At 31.8% G+C, this 24,055-nt stretch overlaps 1 protein-coding gene across 1 annotated transcript; it reads right to left on the minus strand.

Annotated features, from left to right (window-relative positions):
- Positions 1-3,762: 3,762 nt before the first annotated feature.
- Positions 3,763-20,434, minus strand: LOC132745675 (angiopoietin-4-like). The gene is made up of 7 exons (XM_060734634.1): positions 20,176-20,434; positions 18,347-18,480; positions 17,538-17,634; positions 6,068-6,201; positions 5,244-5,340; positions 4,545-4,709; positions 3,763-3,953 (listed from the first exon to the last, which is right to left on the minus strand). Exons 1-7 carry the CDS (start codon positions 20,432-20,434, stop codon positions 3,763-3,765), a joined length of 1,077 nt encoding a protein of 358 aa, XP_060590617.1.
- Positions 20,435-24,055: the final 3,621 nt, after the last annotated feature.

Genomic DNA, 24,055 nt, shown 5'->3' on the forward strand with positions numbered 1-24,055 from the left:
TTCTATAAATACATGATTTATTTTCATCTTGTGGCATGAAAATTACCATATTTCACTCGTGGCTACCGCCACTCGTGAAATATTTATTTTCATACCACTCGATGAAAATAAATCATGTATTTATAGAAAAAACTTGAATATCCTCTATATCTTGACGTTACATTAACGTTTATCTTGACATCATATAAACATTTATCTTGACGTGACATTAAAGTTTATCTTGACATCACATTAACGTTTAATTTGACATCATATAAACGTTTATCTTGACATTACACTAACGTTTATCTTTACGTTACATTAACGCTTATCTTGACGTTACATTAATGTTTATCTTGACATAACATTAACGTTTACCTTGACATTACATTAATGTTTATCTTGACATTACATTAACGTTTTTCTTGACATCACATAAACGTTTACCTTGACACCACATTTAAAGTTTTTCCCATCATTTTAAACGGGTTTTTCTTTACATTAAAAATTGATTTCTGGGCTAAAGTGGGGTTTGGGTTGATTTAAAATCACACACAGCTTAAAAAGACACCTTTTTAAAAACGGGTTTTAAAAAAGTTTGATGCTTTTTTTGTTTTTAAAAATTTAAAATTATTTTAAAAGTTGAAAACGAATAGATTTTTTTTATTATTGTCGTCTGTCTTTAAGCTTATTAAAACACTCTCGAATCCGTTCCTGGAACCAACCAGTACTAAGCAATAAGTGTATAAAGTGTCTTGCTTCAGGAAACAATGGGTTGCCCCTGACAGGGTTTGAACCACACGGTCTGCAATCTTTAGATTACTAGTCCGACGCGTTAACCACTCTGCCACGCCGCCAAGTCAAAGTAAGATAAGGCTTACAAATATGTATACAGTCTTACCAGTGTTAGAATTGTCTGCTGCTCAAGTTTAATCTGTTTTTGTTGTTATTTATATTTAATGCGCACTGTGGCGAAAATGCTCGCAAGCAAAGTGTGAAATATAGCTCCTATATTTAAGTCATATAAAACGTTTTTTAAAGTTTATGTTTTGCAAAAAAAATAAAATAATTCTATTTTATACATAGAATGAAAAGTAGGAAAAACTGTAAACTAAAAATTTTTCTGAAAATTAAATATGATCTTTCTAAAATTTTAAAGCGAACTTTAAAAGACGAAAAGGATCCCCTTTTTTTGCATTTGTATATTTTGTTTTTAAAACGAATTTCAAAAAATAACTTTTTAAAATTGGTTTCCCCTTTAAGGAGGGCACTTTTTTTAAAATTCTCCCTAAACTATTCCTGATGCATGTTGGGTTGGCGCATGGTCGAAATTTGTAATAAAATAAATGTTTTCAAAAGAGTTTTCGTACGGAACTGTCTGGTACAAAAAAAAAGTTCTTATAAAAATGTTTAACTCGTAATAATGATAATCAGGATTTTGTGACTTCTTTTTAGGATTTATGAAAGCCTAATTTTCACTTTAAATTAATAGTTCTAAAACCCTTATTAAAACTTAAAGAAAGAGGAGACATAGAACTTTGTTACTCTCAGTTTCAACTAATTAGGAATTTTACTCATAATAAGGAGAAATAAACCTAATAACATCTTTGTAACTCTTTATAAAGAGTTTTAAAAGCCATGCAAACTACCGTCCACGCCCCTAGTTACGGCTTAAGAAGGATTCAACATTTATCATGAAAATGGTGAATTTCTGAATTGAGAAACACCCGAAGATGTGTTCATACTTTTGTGCCATTCCAAAGCGTAAAACCTAAAGGAGAAAGCAATGGGTGGAACTAAACAAAATGGAATTTTCCAAAGGGAATCAGAGATGAAGCCTGCGTATCACAGATGAGACATCAAAAGACAAATTTAAAAAGAGGGCACAACCTAAGTGTGATTCAACATTAATCAAGTAGGAATATTGGAACCAAATAGTAAGAACAAAATGTATATTGAGATATTCCAGCTTTACTGGTAGAGGAAGGCCTCTGGTACCCCGACGTGCAAGAACGGAAACCTGAGTAGAACCACCGATGTCCCGTAAGCTATAGCTTGACAGTTTCCTCACATGTAAGAATCCAAAGTACCACGGCGGGATTCGAACCCACAGCGGTGAAGTGCAGGTAGATGGACACAAGTCTAGTTAAATATTTGAAAAAATATGAAAAACAATATGCTTAAAATATGAATATGTTACGCACCTGCCAATATGTTGCACATTTTAATTTCAAACAAAAACACATTTAAAGTGCAACACCTTTAATATTTATGATTTTGATAACAAGCCATGAAGGAATTGATATGTGGATGTTGATAATAAAATGTTCTAGAACAAAATATTAGTAGCGAGCTCGACGAGCTGGCCTGAAGGGCCTGCTTGCAAAGCGAGCTTTACGGTAACGCGAGTGCCTGCTATAGATAGTGTTGATTTTGAAAACTTTCGTCGGAAGTACTGAATTGACACATCGCAACTTTTCGAATTACAAGATAACGACAAAAGCCGAGGAATTCTGATTGAAAACGGATGCGTAGACTGGTATCCTGCGCACTTTCAAAGGAACCATAATAGGACAGGAAGCCAGAATAAAAAGAATCAGTGTATAAAATACCGAATGACAGTTTAAAAATAAAAATTTAAAGGTTATTTTATACTATTTCACGGTTAAAGTAAATCGAGTTCGCTTTGCGGCTTTGCCTTTTTCATATAAATCCATCATATAAATGTCATTAATTCGTGTAAAACTAGATTAACATTTTGTTCTAAAGCTATTTTTATCATGAATATACTACGGTAGTGTTGCGACATTTAACGACAAGGGAAAATCGTGCGACATTTAACGTTACCGTAGCGGCATTTAACGACAGAAGCGTTTGCGACATTTAGCAGCGTATGTGACATTTAATAATGATAATAATAATAATATTATAGTAGTAGTAATAATAATAATAATTATTATTATTATTTAATAATAATAATTTTAATAATATCTTTATTTAAAGAAGGTAACACATGAAGACATACCATCATAACACAAATAACATATCTTTATTTTAAATGTGGCCTTCTAAACAATATATAGAAACACATAACATCATAAAACAACAACTATTTTATTAAGATCTTTGACATTTTGATAGACAGCTCTTTTTAGATATTAAATATCATTCATACCATTTTCATTTACAAATAATTTAACAAATATACATGGATAATAAGTATTATAACATAATGATCGAGTTAAGAATCTATTTATTTGATCTGCAAGATATGTTTTTATGCTTGTTTTAAAAGATGTTAGAGAATAAGAAGAACGGATATTTGATGGTATTCTATTCCATTCTTTAACCCATTGTAACAAAAAGTTTTTTAACCATAGTTTGTGCAGTTTGTTACTTTTTCATAATGTAGGTATTCAATAATGACCGTTTTATCATTCAGGAAGTCTCATTAACGGTCGATTGATCTTCCCGGAAGTCTTTGAAAAACAGGATGAAAGACAGCAATAACTGACTCTTAAAAGCTTATGTAATATTCAAATGGTGATCTACAGATCAATTGTTTACAATCGACCAATAACGTATTTGTTGACAGTTTATCTGATTGATTGATTTTAAATGTTGCAAACATAATGTTTCATACCTATTCCCTCCAACTAGCTTTATTGTATATACACTTAACACTTTAATAACAATTTGAAAAAAAGACTTATAAGTATTGGTTAGGGTTTAGAAGTTTTTGAAATGAATTGTAACACATTTTCTTTGGTAAATCCTTGTTATTTACATTCTCTTAAACATCATGATGGACTTTGTCAATATTTCTCCATTTTTTCCAGCCGTTTTTCCGTACATGCCATTCATGTTGAGATATAGATCACAGTCTATGTCCGGATACCACCAGCCCCCACCGTACTCACTGACGCAAGGTATCGCTGAATCCCTGTCAATCGTAGTGAAGTTAGCTCCGACAGCTAGAAACGAAATTAAATTGTATCAGTCAATCAAAATCAAGGGAATTCCTCTGTAGCAATTAATTACGTCTTAAAGCATAAAATTTAAAAATTTACTTACATCAAATAGGGCGCTTGAATGATAAGGACATGCTCAGAATTAAATTAAAAAATCGATTTTTTACAGAGATTCTTAAACCGATTTGAGGCAAAAGCCTTTATAAACTCCTTTAACTTTAGATCATTTTTCAAAATGCAAATGATAAGGATGAAATAATCTTGAAGTTTCTATGGTGGCTGATTTGTGTCATTCGTGTTTTCGCCCAGCGACCCCGCCATTTTAACTTTTAAATTTGGCGGAGTCGCAATTGACTCAAATCAGCCACCATAAGTATGAATACCATAGACCTGCATCAAATGGTGTAAGGGACTCGGCAAGTTTTTAAGCTAGCATTGCCTGTCAATATATTGACAAAGCACCTATAAATTCCAGTTGAGACTACCAAAATATCTTGTCTCATAACCGAGACCCTCTTTAGGACCACACCCCCTCACGAGTAAAACACGTTTCGACAGAAAGGAAACCCCTCGTATTGTATTTATATATTTTACATTCGTCTATGAAAGATCCTGGTAAATTTGGTTCCATTAGGGTGTACTGTGAGCCAACGAGTTTAAAGTGACTAATCAAAGCGGACATCCTATGCCAGTTATCCAGTAAAATTTCCATTCTCAAGAAACTTGGCTTTTTAGTAAGTTCCTGGACAAATTTAAGTCCTGCAAAATAAGTGTCTAACATAAGCACATAAGAAGCAGTGCTATGGAGCTCCTTTTATGTTCATCTTTTTTTTTCATAATTATTTTTTATTTTATAATTAATTTTATTTATTGTTGTTTTTTTGTTTGTTTGACTTCACTTAAACTGTATATAGGTTCTTATGCATTTGTTACAAAAATCATTTACGAGGATATTTGCTATAAATTTCTAAGGGCAGAAATTTGTAATGGAAATAGCTAATAAAATATATAGTGTGTAAACGCAAACACCGATAAAATATGAAGCGAGTCACAACCAAAAACATTATTAGGTTTTAGAAATACACAATGAAATGAAAGTTTGGATTTTAGTTCATATAATAAAGGGTGATAACTTTGTGTAATTAATGTCCAAAGATACGGGACAGAACGTGTGATTATGAAAGCATGTTACAAGTATATGGCTGCAAATATCGCCATCATTGGCAGATAATAAAAATTATAATGTCAATATTACATATTAATATTTTTTACCGGAATGTTTAATAAACTTACCAAGCCAGAATTCGCCATTTAGGTCACCAAATCCGTTTTCGTAGTCAAAAAAAGTTTTCGTAAAGTTGACACTACCATTAAATCTGTTTTGAAACACCTTTATTGTCATGCAAATAAATATAAAAGTTAATTAAGATACCTGTTATATAAACAATATATTTATGAATTTGACAAAAAAAATGCACATAACAGCAAATGCATTAGCAGTTGTTCGATTCCCGTACTAGCCAACTAAAATTTCAAAAAAGTCTAGGAGATTTAAAATCGAGGGCTCGTGTGTGAGTCGGGGAAACGTCAGTATCTTGCACTATCCTACAAAATCTAAAATGGCCAATACTCTTCTGGAGGTCTCGAACATACGGGCAACCAGTGGCTTTATAAGTTAAACTCAAATATACACGCGTTTCTCAATAACCGATTTCATTCGGAACTGCCTCGGCTATTATCTATAATGTCCTTATCCGAAGACTGACGAAGGGCCGAAAAGTTGCGATTGTAACTGATTGATCATGCGGGTTCTGCTTAATCTGGTTCTTACAGTATAAGGTAGCCTGCAAAATGTACTCCCATGTTGGTCGAACGTTTTGGTAAATATGCCATGATTGATAAGTACAGTCCGACCCCGGTTATTCGACAACCCTTTATTAGAATACGCAGCATTACCCTAAGTACTAGTAGATCATCTGTCCCGTTTTTATCTCTTACTACAAAATAAGTATACGGACATATTCGAATACATTTTTCGAAGTAGAATTATACGACTATAAATGTAGATGATATTCAGTGAAGATATAAGAAATATTTAACTGTCAAAAGTTGTATACCGTCCATCCTCCACCTTCAGTTGTCATGTCGCAGAACACATGTACTGTTTCCAACTCTCGAAAAATGACCTCATAAACACCACTTTCTGCAGTTTCAATTTGCTCCAGTATATCCAAGCAATCGATCTCAATTTCTAAAAATAAATTTTTATCTACTTATTTATTTATCTATCTATCTATTTTATCGTTTTAATATGTACCAGTAAATCCCACATTAATTATTTTCTGCAATAACATTTTGTTTCAATATGTCAAAGCCATCGACCTCGTGTTCTAAAAAATAAATTTTGTTCTATTTATTTATTTATTTATTTATTTATTCATCATTTATTTATTTGCTTACATTTCATTCATTCATTCATTCATTCATTCATTCATTCATTCATTCATTCATTCATTCATTCATTCATTCATTCATTCATTCATTCATTCATTCATTCACTCACTCATTCATTCATTCATTCACTCATTCACTCACTCACTCACTCACTCACTCACTCACTGATTTATTTATTTATTTATTTATTATTTTTCTTCTATTTTTTTTCATTATTATTTTGTTATTACATTGTATATAATTTTATCTTATTTATTTATTTATTTATTTATTTATTTATTTATTGTTTGTTTGTTTGTTTGTTTGTTTGTTTGTTTGTTTGTTTGTTTGTTTGACATGACTTGACTTAAACTGTATAGGTTCTTATTATGCATTTGTTACAAAAATCATTTACGAATATATTTATATAAACAATTTGCTATATTTTCTAAGGGGCATAATTTTGTAATGAAAATAATTTATAAAAATATGTTATGTAAAAGTAAACACCGATAAAATATGAATAACGTCTCAATCAAAAACATTAATAGGTTATTAAGTACCAGTTAACCCCATGTTAATATAAATTTTATATCAATAACCCTTTTATCAATTTTAAAGAACGCTTCAACAACGAAAAATACGATATCAACTATAACATGTATAAGAAAAAAATGAAGAAAAAAGTTATACAGTTTTAGAGAGAGAAAAAACACTATTTTTTGGAAAAGGAACTTTCTCCGATTCAGAAATTTATTTTTTTACAAAGAACAAAAATTCATTAATTCTCCATTAGGTAATTATCTCCAAATTACTTTTCTTTACTAATTGAGCCGCGTCATGGCAAAAAACAACATAATGGGTTTGCGACCAGCATGGATCCAGACCAGAATGCGCTTCCGCGCAGTCTGATAGGATCCATGCTGTTCGCTATCAGTTTCTCTACTTGTAATAGGTAAGCGAACTGCACGGATGCGCAGGCTGGTCTGGATCCATGCTTGTCGCAAACCCATTATGTTGGCTATGTCGTGACGCGGCTCAATTTATATATAAGGTAGACTTGCTATAAGATGTAAGTACTTTTTGCCAAGTTCTTGTGGTAATATTCCCTTCAAACTGAACTTTTATCTTCTTTGGACCATATACCATTTACAATTTTTCAACACTTTTTTGTTCGATATTCAGGGATGAACCGTTTATTGATAGTGTAAGAACTCGTGGTTCCAAACTTTTGCTTCTTTTATATAAATATTAACATTATTTGACACCGTTATATTTGTGTGTAGGAGAAAAACCTACAATAAAATGTAATTTGATAAAAATAAAAAAACTAATCAAAATTCACATACTTCTGGTAGAATAATGTACAAATCCCATCTGTGCGTTCGAAGGGAGATATCTATTAAAATATTGACATCCAATGCAAAGATGATCTTCTTGTCGGAAGAGGACGGACTCACAAGCAGCATGTTCAAAACACAGCCTTCCGCATGTCACTTGATCAGGAACGCCGCCTTTGATGAACCGTGCATTTTCTGCAGGGCAGCCTGGCTCTACGGATTCTTCGTCAAAATTAAACTTTTTCCAGTGTGCCACGTTTGTCGACATCATGCCAAATCCAGTAAAAAATATCCAGATAATTATGTAAAAGGTAATCGCTTTTGCCTGTTCTCTTCTCGAAATTTTCATTTTGTAAGTATTTTTTTCTATTGTCGGGTAAAGAGAATAAACTGTGTCTCTACACCGCTGCGAACAATATCAAGAAAGTGCTTTTTCACTTTTCAACTATTCTAGCATTTTCTACGAGATCATTAGTGTCACGTGACATATACTATTACAAAATGTATACCCGTACAATATTCTTTTACTACGTTATCATAAACAAAACTTAAGCTAATAACATTTTCATTTTGCAATAGAAACAGGAATTATGTTCATCTTTATGCTTTCGTGCTTACATTTATTTTATCTTTTTTTGTATTTGAACTTGTGCCACTGATTACATTATTTCATGCCTATATAGCTATAATGTTGTTGTTAAATTTATGCAAATAAGTGTTGCTGTTTTTGCTGTTGTTTTACTATTATATTTAAAAAATGGCACCTCATAGAAAATTATGAAAAATCTTGAAATTAACCAAAATCGATTTTTTCCATGTTTAAACATGGCCTCACGCATAATTTTGATGAAAAATAGTTGTTATGTGGAATTTTTGATATTATGCATCAAGTATTGGTACAGATTCTAGTATATTTTAAACTGCCTATACAAATACTCAGAAACAAACATCCACGACAAAACCAACATAATGGGTTTGCGACCAGCATGGATCCAGACCAGCCTGCGCATCCGCGCAGTCTGATCAGAATCCATGCTGTTCGCTTACAGACCCTAAAACAAGTAAAGAAACTAATAGCGATCAGCATGGATCCTGATCAGACTGCGCGGATGAACAGCATGGATCCTGATCAGACTGCGCGGATGCGCAGGCTGGTCTGGATCCATGCTGGTCGCAAATCCATTATGTTGGTTTTGTCGTGACGCGGCTCATTTATATAAGATAAAACACTGATTTAGCGACCGTTGCAAAATGACTTGTCTGATAATATCCATTTAGTCCTTAGTGTTTCGATCAAAAAATGGTTTTAAAGAACAAAAAACATATCGAATTGTAGAACAAAACAGCCTGGCTCAAATTGCTGTAAAACGCTAGCTTTTATTATTATTTCCGTTCCCCCAGAATGCATTGTATATAAGTGTGAAAAGATTATACAATCAAAAGTGTTGAAGATTGATGCAGATTTTGCCGGTGCTAGGGGGCATATGAGATGTTGCACTGTTTCATAATTTCCCAAGAACAGATTCAATCAAACCGAATCTCCAATTATTAATTTTATATTTTTGCTTCTTATTTTTATTTATTATTTATTGCTTCCGAGGGATCACCCGTTTACCAGATATCTGTAATTTGGATATTTGAATTTAACTGTTCTAGAACAAAATATTAGTAGCGAGCTCGACGAGCTTGCCTGAAGGGCCTGCTTGCAAAGCGAGCTTTACGGTAACGCGAGTGCCTGCTATAGATAGTGGTGATTTTGAATACTTTCGTCGGAAGTACTGAATTGACACATCGCAACGTTTCGAATTACAAGATAACGACAAAAGCCGAGGAATTCTGATTGAAAACGGATGCGTAGACTGGTATCCTGCGCACTTTCAAAGGAACCATAATAGGACAGGAAGCCAGAATAAAAAGAATCAGTGTATAAAATACCGAATGACAGTTTAAAAATAAAAATTTAAAGGTTATTTTATACTATTTCACGGTTAAAGTAAATCGAGTTCGCTTTGAGGCTTTGCCTTTTTCATACAAATCCATCATATAATATTCGATTTATCCGCTAGAGGAATAAATCTTTTATTCAAATCTTACAACTTAACATTTTTTATTATAACACCCCAGTAGGGCCTCAAAAAGAGTTGTCAGGGGAGACAACTTACATTGAATATGTCATTATATATAAGGCAGAGCAAATTCTGGGAACGGTCTTTCAATCGTGGCTCACCATAGAAGAGGTAGACTAGTTTTATCTTCGTTAAAAAATCTAAAATTTACATTTCAAATCTTGAATCCCCACCACACCCCCCCCCCCCCTTCAATTTCATTGTTTTTCTTTGTTTTTGCTTTCTTCCCTTTATATTTTCAGATAACACTATTAGCACGTCATGGCTGGAACAGAAAGATATAGAAAAAGGAGAATGCTTATGATTCTCAGCGACCGTTATCGGAGCTGATCAATTTGTAAAACAGACATGTAAAGTGAATTCATCATCTGTACCTGTGTACCTCGAGTTGAAGCATGTGCTACCACGTTTTTGCAACCGTTGCCGGGGCAAAAACAGTTATAGTAAAGACATTGAGTAGTCTTAAATCGAAACACATAGACGTTTCAATAGGTTAAATAATTAAATTCTTTTATCCAGCCATGGCCGTTTACATGCCAACACGTTTTTATTATTAAATACTAGTACGTTTTTTTAAACTGATTTCTCTTTTCTTTTATTCCCAAGTTGTAATATTTGAATAAATGTCATTAATTCATGTAAAACTAGATTAACATTTTGTTCAAAAGCTATTTTTATCATGCCGGCTCGCCGTGGTATTACGTTAGGATTTTACTGAGAAACAACCTTAAACTCCGAATCCATCCAAAAATTTAATCGAAGCTTGGCTTCCAGCTTTCTACAAAATTTATCTGTCAGGGCTGGAATCCAAAATTATTTAGCCAATCAAATTTAATCTTACATAGCCTCAAAAAACCTTCAATTTTCACACCATTTTTAAAAAGCAGCAAGTATTGATTTGAGCGCAAAGATATAATATGATGATTAAATGTTTGTTTTCAATAAATCATATTAACACTGACTTTATTTAGTGATTTCACCTGTTTTCTCTGTAATAAGTTTTCGTTTGGTTAATTAACATAAGTGTACATCTGTGCATTTTTTTCTTTTTCTTTTTTCCGGTCATTTTATCCTTTCCGGTATTTAGGGTGGGGGAAATCCCGGGATCCGGGACGCCCGGGATCCGGGATAGTATTAGATATATAGGGAAAAGGAATAAACTACATGTATATTTGTGTTGATTATTGTCGTTGAATCTTTGTACAGGAGATGATCATTATACCAAGCCCTCTTACAATATAATTCCCTTTTATGCTCACTATGAGCAAGTTGTGCTCTGGTGAGCATAAACAGGAATTGGGATCCCTATTCATCTGTTGTCCCTAATGTGTAATTTAGTTTCTCTTTAAATGATATATATGAAACCAAAGACTGCACATTAACCACACTACAGGAGTCCTCTTTCATAGTTGTTCATATTGTTCTACACATAGGTCAAGGACACGTCTTATATAGAAACACATACGCACACCTTTATACCTTATTAATGCCTAAACCTTAAATATTTGGCATGTGGTATTACCTTGTTGACCACTTTAAAATTTTGTTCATGTATCTACATCATATATATCCATTTGTTTAAAATGTCTCACATACCAAGATTTTACTAATTTTTATTAAAATGCTTAGGGAAAATATGTTTAAGTCTTATTGATATAAACTTCAATGCCTCAAGCTTTAATATTGAATATGTACCAATGCCTTGAGAATTTGTACAAATCAAATGTTAATCATGCCCCATGAATCTAAATTCGCCCACACCCAAGAGAGTTCTTCAGTAATATATTCCTGTATAGGAATTGTGTCTGTCACTCATTCCAATACTAAACAAGAAAAGCATTGATGCAAAGCATCAAAGGGCGTCCAAGCAAGAAATGCAGCAGGTGCAGATGAACTAGTAGATATATGATGACAAGATATTCTTATAAACTTTTCAATGGTTCATTGGTTTTTATCAGAATTGTATATCACTTATGAATGAACGGACGAAAGACATTGTTCATTATTTATAACTTTGATCGGCATGCTAGAAATTAGAATATTACTTGTTATTTCTTTATGATCGTGGTTATTAACAGCAACGGATATACATGTATACAATCATTTATAATCCATATGTGTAACGCATGATCAACACCATACTTGTGTTATTGTCCCTTATTATGTTATCGCTATTAGCGAAGACCCCCTCTTAAGGTATCTGTGCACACTTAGTAACAATATGACACTTGTTATATTACCATGTTGATCATGTTGAGCATAATTGTTTATTATACAATAATTGTAATACATGTATCTATTTTAATAAAAAAGTACAGAATTTATGAATATTGTTTCTTTTCTTATTTGTGTGTTTTATGCGCTATTTTAATACCGAGTTTTTACGTGTACTACTATTTTAAGAATTCAATTGTCATATTGACCGACGATTATAAGTCAAAACTTAACTGGAAAAAGTCAGTAAATCATGGTTAATCTTTCAATATATAATATTGTTGATTCTTAAACCATATACATGTACATTTGTATTTTTCTTTATCATTTTTTTTAAATTATCAATCAATTGAATAATTCATAAAATCTGATTTGTAACTTTGAATAATTCCTCGGCATCTTTACTAAACACGAATAACAAATTAAATAAAATGTTTCAAAGTTGATAGTGTCATATTAATGCCATAAAAATGTACATTTTTCTCAATTATTGTACATATTTATTGTTTTTATCTCATATAGATAAAATAAAACATGCGATTTGTGTTGTTTTTTTTTTTTTTTTTTGTTTTTTTTCGAATTGTATGTTTATGTGTAATAATAATCAATAAATTTGAGAGTTGATCTGTGTTTATTATTAATTATTGCAACCAAACTAAGTGACAAACATTCATTTTGAAAAAAAGCTTATTTATCTGTAAAATATTTTTTCTGTTCTGTAACGATATCAAACATCTACTCCAAAACCTGGAGACACCGGACAATAAACGTGTAGTACTATTCGCCGGTCACTAGTAAATCCCGGGAGAGACCGGGAATTACCGATAGGAGTACATCCCTCTATAAATAGATTTTCGGAATATTTAGGTCATCAACTCATCATTCTATTAACAGCTTTCGGAATAACATACCATAATAACCCACTGTGTACTACAAAATGTTAAACAAAAATACCCCGAAGAGCTCGATTTATTGACGGAAAAGGTTATTTCATTTGAAAATGTTTACATTGCGAAATTCTCCAGTTCGCCATTCATTGTTCATATCGCGACCCTCATACCGATCGGAATGATCGGCTTTTATTATGAACAACTATAAAAGGCTCGAGAAGTTGCTGTCGCTCTTTCTCATTCCATAATAGGCGCAGCGCTTCGGCGCGGACGCCAGTAACATATTACAACTTAACTTCGTATAAAGAGACCTCTTTATGAATTCTACCTATCTAACATTTTTTTGGTCAAGGTCAACAGACCATATAGTAAATGTGCATAGACATAGGGACTTCATTCTATCTGTTTACATGCATCTTCATATATACTCATATTCCTCTTTGTTAAACTGAGAGAACTGGCTTCCATAATCTTATATGTCACTTTTATTTTGATGTTCGCTGAAGGCTCTTCAGCTAACAGAACTGTCATTTTTACATTTAGACACACCCCTGGAAAAAAATTACGAAGCGAGTCGCTACAAGCTTTTTTAAAAGCTAACCTTGTGAATATACTACGGTAGTGTTGCGACATTTAACGACAAGGGAAAATCGTGGCGACATAGCGACATTTAACGACAGAAGCGTTTGCGACATTTAGCAGCGAATGCGACATTTAATAATGATAATAATAATAATAATAATATAGTAGTAATAATAATAATAATAATTATTATTATTATTATTTAATAATAATAATTTTAATAATATCTTTATTTTTAGAAGGTAACACATGAAGATATACCATCGTAGAAAACAAATAACATATCTTTATTTTAAATGTGGCCTTCTAAACAATATATAGAAACACAAAACATCATAAAACAACAACTATTTTATTAAGATCTTTGACATTTTGATAGACAGCTCTTTTTAGATATTAAATATCATTCATACCATTTTCATTTACAAATAATTTAACAAATATACATGCATAATAAGTATTATAACATAATGACCGAGTTAAGAATCTATTTATTTGATCTGCAAGATATGTTTTTATTTGTTTGGGTCGTCAGACCAAACAAATAATGGTAGCGAAATTTCAGAGTCTAATGTTGTTAATTGCAAATGCCGAAAGTAGTCCACTTCTTGAGGCGGTTACTTCCCTTTTGTATGTACACTAACGCCGAAAAATTCAGGGGAGATCACTGCGTAAAGATGGTCAAAGACAGGCGCGTTAATTTTCAAGCAAAGTGATTTCCGAATGGTCGAAGATTTCTAATATTGTTTTATTGTATTTTCTGATCGAAAATAAGTAAATACAAGGCGGACATTCAATCTCTGACACAGAAGTTTACGACAAACCTAACAATAAGTAGTTCTCAAAACAGCTAAAAACTAGCGATTTAAAAGAAAGAAATATTTTATTTTGTTACAAGTATCCAACAAATTACAACGCATTCAAAGTTAAACAATAGCGTTGGCTTATAATAATAAATGCACAATCACAAATTACGCGGATGAATATGATTTTATCAATGAAAATACTATTTTTAGCGATGTGGATTACCGAATACTACACAAACCGAGTAGTGGAATATATAGATTCTACATGTCGGACTGTTTGGGCGAGAAGAATTTCGCTAAAATAGTTACTTCAATTTTAAACAACAGGTTTATCCTGAACAAAATACCTCGAAATTAATAAGGATTACAAAACCGAAATGCAATGGAAGTTTTAAATTTAGAATGACTTGATGTTATTCAGACTTCGTGTGTATAACTTATCCGTGGTATAGTGGTAATGCCCTCGCTTAGAGAGTGAGAGGTCTTGAGTTCGAATCCGAGTCGAGGAAACTTTTTTTTTTTGTTAAATTCTTTTTTAAGTGTCTTTGTTAAGGAAGTAGCCATGATATGCAAGGATAAAGTGTGGCTGTCGTAAAAAAATGAACATAAATGATTTTTTGATGCAACTCTAGTTATGCAGAATTCCGTATGTATCAAACTCTGGTGCCTTGCAAAATGAATTATAATACATAAAAATAAACTTATACAGGAAAATGCATACAGATATACAGTACGATTTAGATTGCACGGATCAGAAAATACCACAGAACTTGCAGCCCTTTGATTCTTTATAAATATACATGCTTATAGTAAGCTCCAGGATTATTTACATCTGTGTTAAACAACAGTTAAAGTCGTTACAAGCCCTAATTTAGAATAATATGGTTTTCTTCAGGCTGTTCACATATAAATTCACCGTGGCTGAAGGGTTTTCGGGCTCGCTTAGGAAGCGAGAGGTCTGGAGTTCAAATCCCAGTAAAGGTAACTCATTTTTTTTTTCAAATTGTTAAAGTCAAATAAACATTGGATTGAATATCAGTGTTGAAATTAGTCTTATAGCCAATTTACTACAATTAAAACGCTGGAAAGCATTTGTGGCACTATACATATAATCTCACAACCTGCAACTTTCTTACATTCTGAGACCCAAACAAATTCAGCGCCTTCTGTGCTTTGATTATACTTGTTTTAAAAGATGTTAGAGAATTAGAAGAACGGATATTTGATGGTATTCTATTCCATTCTTTAACCCATTGTAACAAAAAGTCTTTTTAACATAGTTTGTGTGGTATGTAACTTTGTAGGTGTACGTTTGTCATAATGTAGGTATTCAATAATGACCGTTTTATCATTCCGGAAGTCTCATTAACGGCCGATTGATATTCCCGGAAGTCTTTGAAAAACAGGATGAAAGACATCAATAACTGACTCTTAAAAGCTTATGTAATATTCAAATGGTGATCTACAGATCAATTGCTTACAACCGACCAATAACGTTTTTGTTGACAGTTTATCTGATTGATTGATTTTAAATGTTTTAAACATAATGTTTCATACCTATTCCCTCCAACTAGCTTTATTGTACACACATAACACTTTAATAACAATTTGAAAAAAAATCTTTAGTATTGGTTAGGGTTTAGAAGTTTTTGAAATGAATTGTAACACATTTTCTTTGGTAAATCGGCTTTAAAAGTCCTTGTTATTTACATTCTCTTAAACATCATGATGGACTTTGTCAATATTTCTCCATTTTTTCCAGCCGTTTTTCCGTACATGCCATTCATGTTGAGATATAGATCACAGGTCTATTGTCCGGATACCACCAACCCCCACCGTACTCACTGACGCAAGGTATCGCTGAATCCCTGTCAATCGTAGTGAAGTTGCCCGACAGCTAGAAACGAAATTAAATTGTATCAGTCAATCAAAATCAAAGGAATTCCTCTGTAGCAATTAATTACGTCTTAAAGCATAAAATTTAAAAATTTACTTACATCAAATAGGGCGCTTTGATGATAAGGACATGCTCAGAATTAAATTAAAACATCGATTTTTTACAGAGATTCTTAAACCGATTTGAGGCAAAAGCCTTTATAAACTCCTTAAACTTTAGATCATTTTTCACAATGCAAATGATAAGGAGCAAATAATCTGAAAGTTTCTATGGTGGCTGATTTGTGTCATTCGTGTTTTCGCCCAGCGACCCCGCCATTTTAACTTTTAAATTTGGCGGAGTCGCAATTGACTCAAATCAGCCACCATAAGTATGAATACCATAGACCTGCATCAAATGGTGTAAGGGACTCGGCAAGTTTTTTAAGCTAGCATTGCCTGTCAATATATTGACAAAGCACCTATAAATTCAGTTGAGACTACCAAATATCTTGTCTCATAACCGAGACCCTCTTTAGGACCACACCCCCTCACGAGTAAAACACGTTTCGACAGAAAGGAAACCCCTCGTATTGTATTTATATATTTTACATTCGTCTATGAAAGATCCTGGTAAATTTGGTTCCATTAGGGTGTACTGTGAGCCAACGAGTTTAAAGTGACTAATCAAAGCGGACATCCTATGCCAGTTATCCAGTATAAATTTCCATTCTCAAGAAACTTGGCTTTTTAGTAAGTTTCCTGGACAAATTTAAGTCCTGCAAAATAAGTGTCTAACATAAGCACATAAGAAGCAGTGCTAATGGAGCTCCTTTTATGTTCATCTTTTTTTTTTTTTCATAATTATTTTTTATTTTATAATTAATTTTATTTATTGTTGTTTTTTTTGTTTGTTTGACTTCACTTAAACTGTATATAGGTTCTTATGCATTTGTTACAAAAATCATTTACGAGGATATTTGCTATAAATTTCTAAGGGCAGAAATTTGTAATGGAAATAGCTAATAAAATATATAGTGTGTAAACGCAAACACCGATAAAATATGAAGCAAGTCACAACCAAAAACATTATTAGGTTTTAGAAATACACAATGAAAATGAAAGTTTTGGATTTTAGTTCATATAATAAAGGGTGATAACTTTGTGTAATTAATGTCCAAAGATACGGGACAGAACGTGTGATTATGAAAGCATGTTACAAGTATATGGCTGCAAATATCGCCATCATTGGCAGACAATAAAAATTATAAAGTCAATATTACATATTAATATTTTTTACCGGACTGTTTAATAAACTTACCAAGCCAGAATTCGCCATTTAGGTCACCAAATCCGTTTTCGTAGTCAAAAAAAGTTTTCGTAAAGTTGACACTACCATTAAATCTGTTTTGAAACACCTTTATTGTCATGCAAATAAATATAAAAGTTAATTAAGATACCTGTTATATAAACAATATATTTATGAATTTGACAAAAAAATGCACATAACAGCAAATGCATTGGAAGTTGTTCGATTCCCGTGCTAGCCAACTAAAATTTCAAAAAAGTCTATGAGATTTAAAATCGAGGGCTCGTGTGTGAGTCATGCACTATCCTACAAAATCTAAAATGGCCAATACTCTTCTGGAGGTCTCGAACATACGGGCAACCAGTGGCTTTATAAGTTAAACTCAAATATACACGCGTTTCTCAATAACTGATTCCATTCGGAACTGCCTCGGCTATTATCTATAATGTCCTTATCCGAAGACTGACGGAAAGGGCCGAAAAGTTGCGATTGTAACTGATTGATCATGTGGGTTCTGCTTAATCTGGTTCTTACAGTATAAGGTAGCCTGCAAAATGTACTCCCATGTTGGTCGAACGTTTTGGTAAATATGTCATGATTAATAAGTACAGTCCGACCCGGTTATTCGACAAACACCTTTATTAGAATACGCAGCATTACCGAAGTACTAGTAGATCATCTGTCCCGTTTTTATCTCTTACTACAAAAATAAGCATACGGACATATTCGAATACATTTTTCGAAGTAGAATTATACGACTATAAATGTAGATGATATTCAGTGAAGATATAAGAAATATTTAACTGTCAAAAGTTGTATACCGTCCATCCTCCACCTTCAGTTGTCATGTCGCAGAACACATGTACTGTTTCCAACTCTCGAAAAATGACCTCATAAACACCACTTTCTGCAGTTTCATTTTGCTCCAGTATATCCAAGCAATCGACCTCGATTTCTAAAAATAAATTTGTTTTCATTTATTTATTTATTTATTTATTTATTTATTTATTTATTTATTTATTTATTTATTTATTTATTTATTTATTTATTTATTTATCTATCTATCTATTTTATCGTTTTTATGTGTACCAGTAAATCCCACATTAATTATTTTCTGCAATAACATTTTGTTTCAATATGTCCAAGCAATCGACCTCGTGTTCTAAAAAATAAATTTGGTTCTATTTATTTATTTATTCATCATTTATTTATTTGCTTACATTTCATTCATTCATTCATTCATTCATTCATTCATTCATTCATTCATTCATTCATTCATTCATTCATTCATTCATTCATTCATTCATTCATTCATTCATTCATTCATTCATTCATTCATCCATCCATTCACTCACTCACTCACTCATTCACTCACTCATTCACTCACTCACTCACTCACTCACTGATTTATTTATTTATTTATTATTTTTCTTCTATTTTTTTTTCATTATTATTTTGTTACATGTATAACATATTAATATTGTATATAATTTTATCTTATTTATTTAATTATTTATTTATTTATTTATTTATTTATTTATTTATTTATTTATTTATTTATTGTTTGTTTGTTTGTTTGTTTGTTTGTTTGTTTGTTTGTTTGTTTGTTTGTTTATTTATTTGTTTGTTTGTTTGTTTGTTTGTTTGTTTGTTTGTTTGTTTGTTTGTTTGTTTGTTTGTTTGTTTGTTTGTTTGTTTGTTTGACATGACTTGACTTTTTTCTAAGGGGCATAATTTTGTAATGAAAATAATTTATAAAAATATATTATGTAAACGTAAACACCGATAAAATATGAATAACGTCTCAATCAAAAACATTAATAGGTTATTAAGTACCAGTTAACCCCATGTTAATATAAATTTTATATCAATAACCCTTTTATCAATTTTAAAGAACGCTTCAACAACGAAAAATACGATATCAACTATAACATGTATTAGAAAAAAATGAAGAAAAAAGTTATACAGTTTTAGAGAGAGAAAAAAACACTATTTTTTGGAAAAGGAACTTTCTCCGATTAAGAAATTTATTTTTTTACAAAGAAAAAAAATTCATTAATTCTCCATTAGGTAATTATCTCCAAATTACTTTTCTTTACTAATTGAGCCGCGTCATGACATAACCAACATAATGGGTTTGCGACCAGCATGGACCCAGACCAGCATGCGTTTCCGCGCAGTCTGATAGGATCCATGCTGTTCGCTATCAGTTTCTCTACTTGTAATAGGGTTGGTAAGCGAACAACATGGATCCTGATCAGACTGCACGGATGCGCAGGCTGGTCTGGATCCATGCTTGTCGCAAACCCATTATGTTGGTTATGTCGTGACGCGGCTCAATTTATATATAAGGTAGACTTGCTATAAGATTTAAGTACTTTTTGCCAAGTCCTTGTGGTAATATTCCCTTCAAACTGAACTTTTATTTTCTTCTTTGGACCACATACCATTTACAATTATTCAACACTTTTTTGTTCGATATTCAGGGATGAACCGTTTATTGATAGTGTAAGAACTCGTGGTTCCAAACTTTTGCTTCTTTTATATAAATATTAACATTATTGGACACCGTTATATTTGTGTGTAGGAGAAAAACCAACAATAAAATGTAATTTGATAAAAATAAAAAAACTAATCAAAATTCACATACTTCTGGTAGAATAATGTACAAATCCCATCTGTGCGTTCGAAGGGAGATATCTATTAAAATATTGACATCCAATGCAAAGATGATCTTCTTGTCGGAAGAGGACGGACTCACAAGCAGCATGTCCAAAACAAAGCCTTCCGCATGTCACTTGATCAGGAACGCCGCCTTTGATGAACCGTGCATTTTCTGCAGGGCAGCCTGGCTCTACGGATTCTTCGTCAAAATTAAACTTTTTCCAGTGTGCCACGTTTGTCGACATCATGCCAAATCCAGTGAAAAAGATCCAGATAATTATATAAAAGGTAATCGCTTTTGCCTGTTCTCTTCTCGAAATTTTCATTTTGTAAGTATTTTTTTCTGTTGTCGGGTAAAGAGAATAAACTGTGTCTCTACACCGCTGCGAACAATATCAAGAAAGTGCTTTTTCACTTTTCAACTATTCTAGCATTTTCTACGAGATCATTAGTGTCACGTGACATATACTATTACAAAATGTATACCCGTACAATATTCTTTTACTACGTTAGCATAAACAAAACTTAAGCTAATAACATTATCATTTTGCTATAGAAACAGGAATTATGTTCATCCTTATGCTTTCGTGCTTACATTTATTTTATCTTTTTTTTGTATTTGAACTTGTGCCACTGTTTACATTATTTTATGCCTATATATTGCTATAATGTTGTTGTTAAATTTATGCAAATAAGTGTTGCTGTTTTTGCTGTTGTTTTACTATTATATTAGTTATTAAAAAAAAAATGGCACCTCATGGAAAATTATGAAAAATCTTGGAATTAATCAAAATCGATTTTTTCCATGTTAAAACATACATGGCCTCACGATGATTTTGATGAAAAATAGTTATGTGGGATTTTTTATATTATGCATCAAGTATTGGTACAGATTCTAGTATTTTTTAAACTCACAATACAAATACTCAGAAACAAACATTTGAGCCGCGTCACGACAAAACCAACATAATGGGTTTGCGACCAGCATGGATCCAGACCAGTTTGCGCAGTCTGATCAGGATCCATGCTGTTCGCTTACAGACCCTAAAACAAGTAAAGAAACTAATAGCGAACAGCATGGATCCTGATCAGACTGCGCGGATGCGCAGGCTGGTCTGGATCCATGCTGGTCGCAAACCCATTATGTTGGTTTTGTCGTGACACGGCTCATTTATATAAGATAAAACACTAATTTAGCGACCGATGCAAAATGACTTGTCTGAAAATATCCATTCAGCCCTTTGTGTTTCAAAAATTGGTTAAAAAGCTTAAGAACAAAAACACATCGAATTGTAGAACAATACAGGCTGGCTCAAAGTGCTGTAAAGCGCTTGCTTTCATTATTATTTTCGTTCCCTCAGAACGCATTGTATTAAATTGTGAAAAGACTTTACAATCAAAAGTGTTGAATATTGATACAGATTTTGCCGGTGCTAGGGGGCATACGAGATGTTGCACTGTTTGAACAGATTCAATCAAACCGAGTCTCCAATTTTAATTTTATATTTTTCTATTTTTTATATTAACTATTTAATGTTTCTAAGGGATCACCCGTTTACCAGATATCTGGAATTTGGATATTGAATTTCACTAGATTTAGATATTGAATTTTACAGGAATTTGGATATTGAATTTCACTGGAATTTAGATATTGAATTTTACAGGAATTTGGATATTGAATTTCACTGGAATTTGGATATTGAATTTCACTGGAATTTGAATATTAAATTTTACTGGAATTTGGATATTGAATTTTACTGGAATTTGGATATTGAATTTCACTTAAATTTGGATATTGAATTTCACTGGAATTTGAATATTGAATTTGACAGGAATTTACATAATGAATTTTACTGGAATTTGGATATTGAAACTTACTAGAATTTGGATATTAAATTTCACTGAAATTTGGATATTGAATTTCACTGGAATTTGGATATTGAATTTCATTGGAATTCGGATATATAATTTTACTGGAATTTGGATATTGAATTTCACAGGAATTTGGATATTGAATTTCACAGGAAATTGGATATTGAATTTCACTGGAATTTGGATATTGAATTTCACTGAAATTTGGATATTGAATTTCAATGGAAAATGGATATTGATTTTTACAGGAATTTGGATATTGAATTTCACAGAAATTTGGATATTGAATTTTATTGGAATTTTTTATTGAAATTCACTGGAATTTGCATATTGAATTTTACTGGGATTTGGATATTGAATTTCACTGAAATTTGGATATTTAATTTTACTGGACTTTGAATATTGAATTTCATTGGAATTCTGATATGTAATTATACTGGAATTTGGATATTGAATTTCACTGGAAATTTAGGATATTGAATTTCACAGGAATTTGGATATTGAATTTCACAGGAATTTTGATATTGAATTTTATTGGAATTCGGATATTGGCTAAACTGGTTTTAAATAACCAAAAAGCCTTTTTTATGTTTCATTTCAATTACATACTGTAGTATTTAGAGTCAATGATACTTAAAAGCACTTCAAGCCAATTCCCGTGACACCTCCTTGAGGTACTATGAAACATGAAAGACAACAAAACACATTGGGTTTATCACAATATTTTACTCTGCAACATATAAAGATAACAATATTGCATTTATTCAAAACTGACCATAACACCAAACAAGAAGGTCAAAATTACCTTTTTTATATACATGTATATCTAACATGAAATTTCACTGCTCTTATATACATAGACTTTCGCATAACACACTATAAATGAATTCCATTTAAAATAAATATTGACATTGAATATTCATAATATAAAAATGCAAAGCCTAAATACCAAATGGATTATTCTTGTTTACAATAATTTGAATTAATATTTTCTAAAATTCACTTAATGTACAAGTTATATAACTTAATTTTTTTAGCCTTTATCTTAAAGCTGCCTGTCTTCAGATGACCCAAAATATTTCAAGAAAATCAAACTTGAGAGAAATGTATTAAGACTTTAAGGAAAGTAAAAAGACTTAATTACATGTAATAATTTGCATTTAAAGACTGATTTTGCAATATTTATCACTATACATGTATATCTAATACATGACTAACGCAGGAAGGGCTATTTTTGCCTATTTTGACCTCTTTTTTGGTAATTTAGGTAGATTTTATGTGCTGTTTGCAATGTGTAAAAAAAGTTCATTTTCTAGTTTTGTTGACTGATCCTGTATTTTCAACAACAATTTGTAAAGAGCAATAATTCAAGTGTTATTATGTCCATCCAAGTGTAAATGGTGAGTAAACAAGGTAAAAATCAAAATAACTTTACATTTTGCTATAATTATGTTCTATTTTATATCTTACTATACAAAAATAATCAGAAATCCACGTGACCCATTGACCATGCAAAATGCAACATAAGTACTATGGAAATATCATATCCTACAAAAGGTCTATAAAATATCGTAACATACAAAAGGTCTATATGAAAAAGCAATCAGTAGAAACAAATTTGGTCACATGATTTAGTATTAAATTAATTCCAAATAAAAATAAACATGCACTATCTTCACGTTATTTCTTGTCCGCAAAGAGAAATTCATTATCATTCATCCTAAACATTCAACAACCGCTGAAGAAATACTCGTATCCAGGGTTGACCGCAAAACTGTGGTAACTTATATGAAATTAAGAAGAACTTACAATAGTTTTGCAGTCAAACCTTGATATATAAAGAAGGGGTACGAAATAAACCATTATGAATACAAAAAAATAATAATAATAAAACTTGGCATTTATTGAGTAAATTACTGTCTACCAACAAATTAAATTTATGCCCAGTTGTTGGGACAAATGTACAAATAAATCAAATTTCAACCATATACATT

The sequence above is a fragment of the Ruditapes philippinarum genome, unplaced genomic scaffold (genome assembly GCF_026571515.1).
Source record: "Ruditapes philippinarum isolate M1 unplaced genomic scaffold, ASM2657151v2 ctg102_1_1_1_1, whole genome shotgun sequence".
Taxonomy (NCBI): Eukaryota; Metazoa; Mollusca; class Bivalvia; order Venerida; family Veneridae; genus Ruditapes; species Ruditapes philippinarum.